Source organism: Rattus norvegicus, chromosome X (genome assembly GCF_021556685.1).
Source record: "Rattus norvegicus strain SHRSP/BbbUtx chromosome X, alternate assembly SHRSP_T2T, whole genome shotgun sequence".
NCBI lineage: Eukaryota > Metazoa > Chordata > Mammalia > Rodentia > Muridae > Rattus > Rattus norvegicus.
This window is the reverse complement of record NC_141554.1, coordinates 81526803-81529450: the sequence shown is the minus strand read 5'-3', so window position 1 is coordinate 81529450 and position 2648 is coordinate 81526803. Positions and strand designations below refer to the sequence as shown.

Sequence of the window (2648 nt, the reverse complement as noted above, 5' to 3'; positions counted from 1 at the left end):
ACAATCTACAGGAGACAGTCACTTTACAGAAAACAATTCATACCTTTTAGAACTGAATGGCATCTCTTCTGGAGTGTTGTTAGCTCTAAAGATGACAAGTTCAAAACAGGATAAGAACATAAAAATGTAGCTAATAATTTTGGCCTTTGATGGTGAGTTTACTTTGCATTTAACGGTGGCTTTGAACATCCAAGTTAAAAGCACACTTCATTTTCCAAATGGAAGACCACCTGACACCATCCCACAGAGGAAAATCTGAACAACAAACTTTAATTAAAATTACTTAGTCTTCTATTATTGCAAAATATAAATGAAACAATTAACTTAAGTGCTTGCATTTCCATTTTGGCTCATATTTTCAGAAGTTCAAACCCATGGCAGGTTTGTCCCTGATTCGGGCCTCTGGTGAAATAACAGCATAGCACGGAGTGTTCAACTCATAGCCAGTTCAACAGAGGAGAAAACAATTACCAACTTATCTGAAAGATAGTTAACAAAACAAAACCAGGAAAAAAAAACCTTTGAAGTGCTCATAACTACAAAGAGTTTAAAAATTCAACATTTGTTTTTCAAGCTCTGAGTTCTTTTTGCTGTTTATGTGAAACGGGTGCATTCCATTCCATTGCTCCAAGTTGTACCTAAAAATGCTAAGATTTCTGATGTGAAAACAGGTATGTCAGAAACAGTACAGCTTATAATGATTCCACGTTTTCTCGAACTCTTCTGGAAGATTCGGTTCTGCAAAGGCCTTCTTACGGTCTGTCCTGCCATAATAACTGTAGCAAGTCACTTTGAGAGGAGACCTTAATAAAGGCAGCAGACCACCCTGCATCCCCTACTGTACACCGGACTTGTAGATTATGAAAGTCCTTCAGCAACTGTCCACTGCTTGTGATATCTATTTGACAGACTGCAGCAAAGCACATCGTTCTCTTGAGAAATGTTTCTCTATGTCCAGTGCTTGCATTTCTTGAGACTCAGATAAATGTGATTTTCAGTGGATTAATATATTCAATGTATGCATTAGTACTCATAGACTCCAGTACTAAAGACATACCAGTGCGCATAAACTAAGACACTAGTCCACAACTTCCTTGGTGTTCTCTTCACTTGAAGGGCCTGGCTGTGGAACAGCAGCGGGTTTTGGTGTTTGCCCACGGTTTTCTTTATAGAATTCACGCCTCTGCTTTTTTTCCTTTTCCTCTAGACCTGACACTAATTTGTACACTATGTTTTGTAGTTGTGGATCCATCCTCAAGTTATTATGAGGTTTGGCCTCGTGCACTATAATGTTGCACTTTGGACATCTGTTGCTATGTTCAAAATGTTTTACAATGCAGCTTTTACAGAAGGTATGAAGACACTCTGTAATGGTTGCTGCATCTATTAAGTAGCCTTTGCAAATAGAACAGGAGATGTATGGGATCATCTCTGAGAGAGGAAGGAGGCGCTCTTCCTGGTCAGACTCGACTGCAGCCTTTTCTTCTGCCTTCCCCTCTCCCCCCTCAGGAGGCTCGGATGCCAGGCATTCCTGAGTTCCCATGCTTGTACTGGAGGACTGGTCCTCCTTGCCAGATGGGGGTGCTATGGTGCCTGCAGGAGGCAAATCCTGGCGTGCAGGCCACAAAGCCTCCTTTGCTCCCTCTGCCCCCTGAGCTCCCTGAGCTCCCTGAGGTCCCTGAGCTCCCTCTGGTTTGGCAGCATCCAGTACACCTTCTTGGGTCTCTGGGCTGCTCTCCACTACTGGTTTAGCAGGGGACAAACTGGGTAAAGGCATGGCCAGATTTGAGTGTAAGGCAGAGTCCAGAAGTGAGGCAAAGGTGAGAGATAGGTCAAGATATGGAGGCAAAGAGATTGAGACCTTTAATTAGGCCCGAAGGAAACCTGTCTGCGGCGACACTGAGATGTGATGTGATGCGATGCGATGCGAAACCAGGTGATGGTGAGGCCAGGTGAGGTGAGGTGAGGCTCGGCGAGGCCCGGCGAGGCTCGGCGAGGCCAGGCGAGGAGAGGCCGAGGCCGAGGCCCGGCGAGGCCGAGCGAGGCCAGGCAAAGCGAGGCCGAGGCGAGGCCCGGCGAGGCCAGGCGAGGAGAGGCTGAGGCCAGGTGAGGCAAGGCGAGGTGAGGAGAGGCGAGGCCCGGCGAGGCCAGGCGAGGAGAGGTCAGGCGAGGAGAGGCCGAGGCCGAGGCAAGGCGAGACGAGGCGAGGCAAAGCGAGACCAGGTGAGGCGAGGCCAGGCCAGGCTAGGCGAGGCCCGGGGAGGAGAGGCCGAGGCTGAGGCCAGGCGAGGCGAGGGCGAGGTCGAGGCCAAGGCGAGGCGAGGCCCAGCGAGGCTAGGCGAGGCGAGGCCCGGTGAGGCCGAGGCCGAGGCGAGGCGAGGCCCGGTGAGGCCGAGGCCCGGCAAGGCCAGGCGCGACCCGACTCTGAGATGAGATCACCAGGCAAGATCAGGAAGCAGGGCAAAATCTGGAGACCAGACTAGACGAGATAAGGCTGGAATCTGAGACGAGACAGGCGAGGTGAGACGCGACCTGGGACCCGAGGCCAGACCGGGAGTCCAGCAAGGCAAGACTAGGGGTCCAGTCTGGCCAGACCCTGGTCAAGAGGAGACTGGAAGTCAGGCGAGACGAGACTAGACGAGAGGAGA

The 2648-nt window shown here is 50.3% G+C and overlaps 1 protein-coding gene across 1 annotated transcript; it reads right to left on the bottom strand.

Moving 5' to 3' along the window:
* Positions 1-717: 717 nt before the first annotated feature.
* On the bottom strand, positions 718-1861 carry Pcgf6l1 (polycomb group RING finger protein 6 like 1). The gene is given in 1 exon segment (NM_001106935.1): positions 718-1861. A coding segment is annotated over 1 exon segment (699 nt). The 5' UTR covers positions 1778-1861; the 3' UTR covers positions 718-1078.
* Positions 1862-2648: the final 787 nt, after the last annotated feature.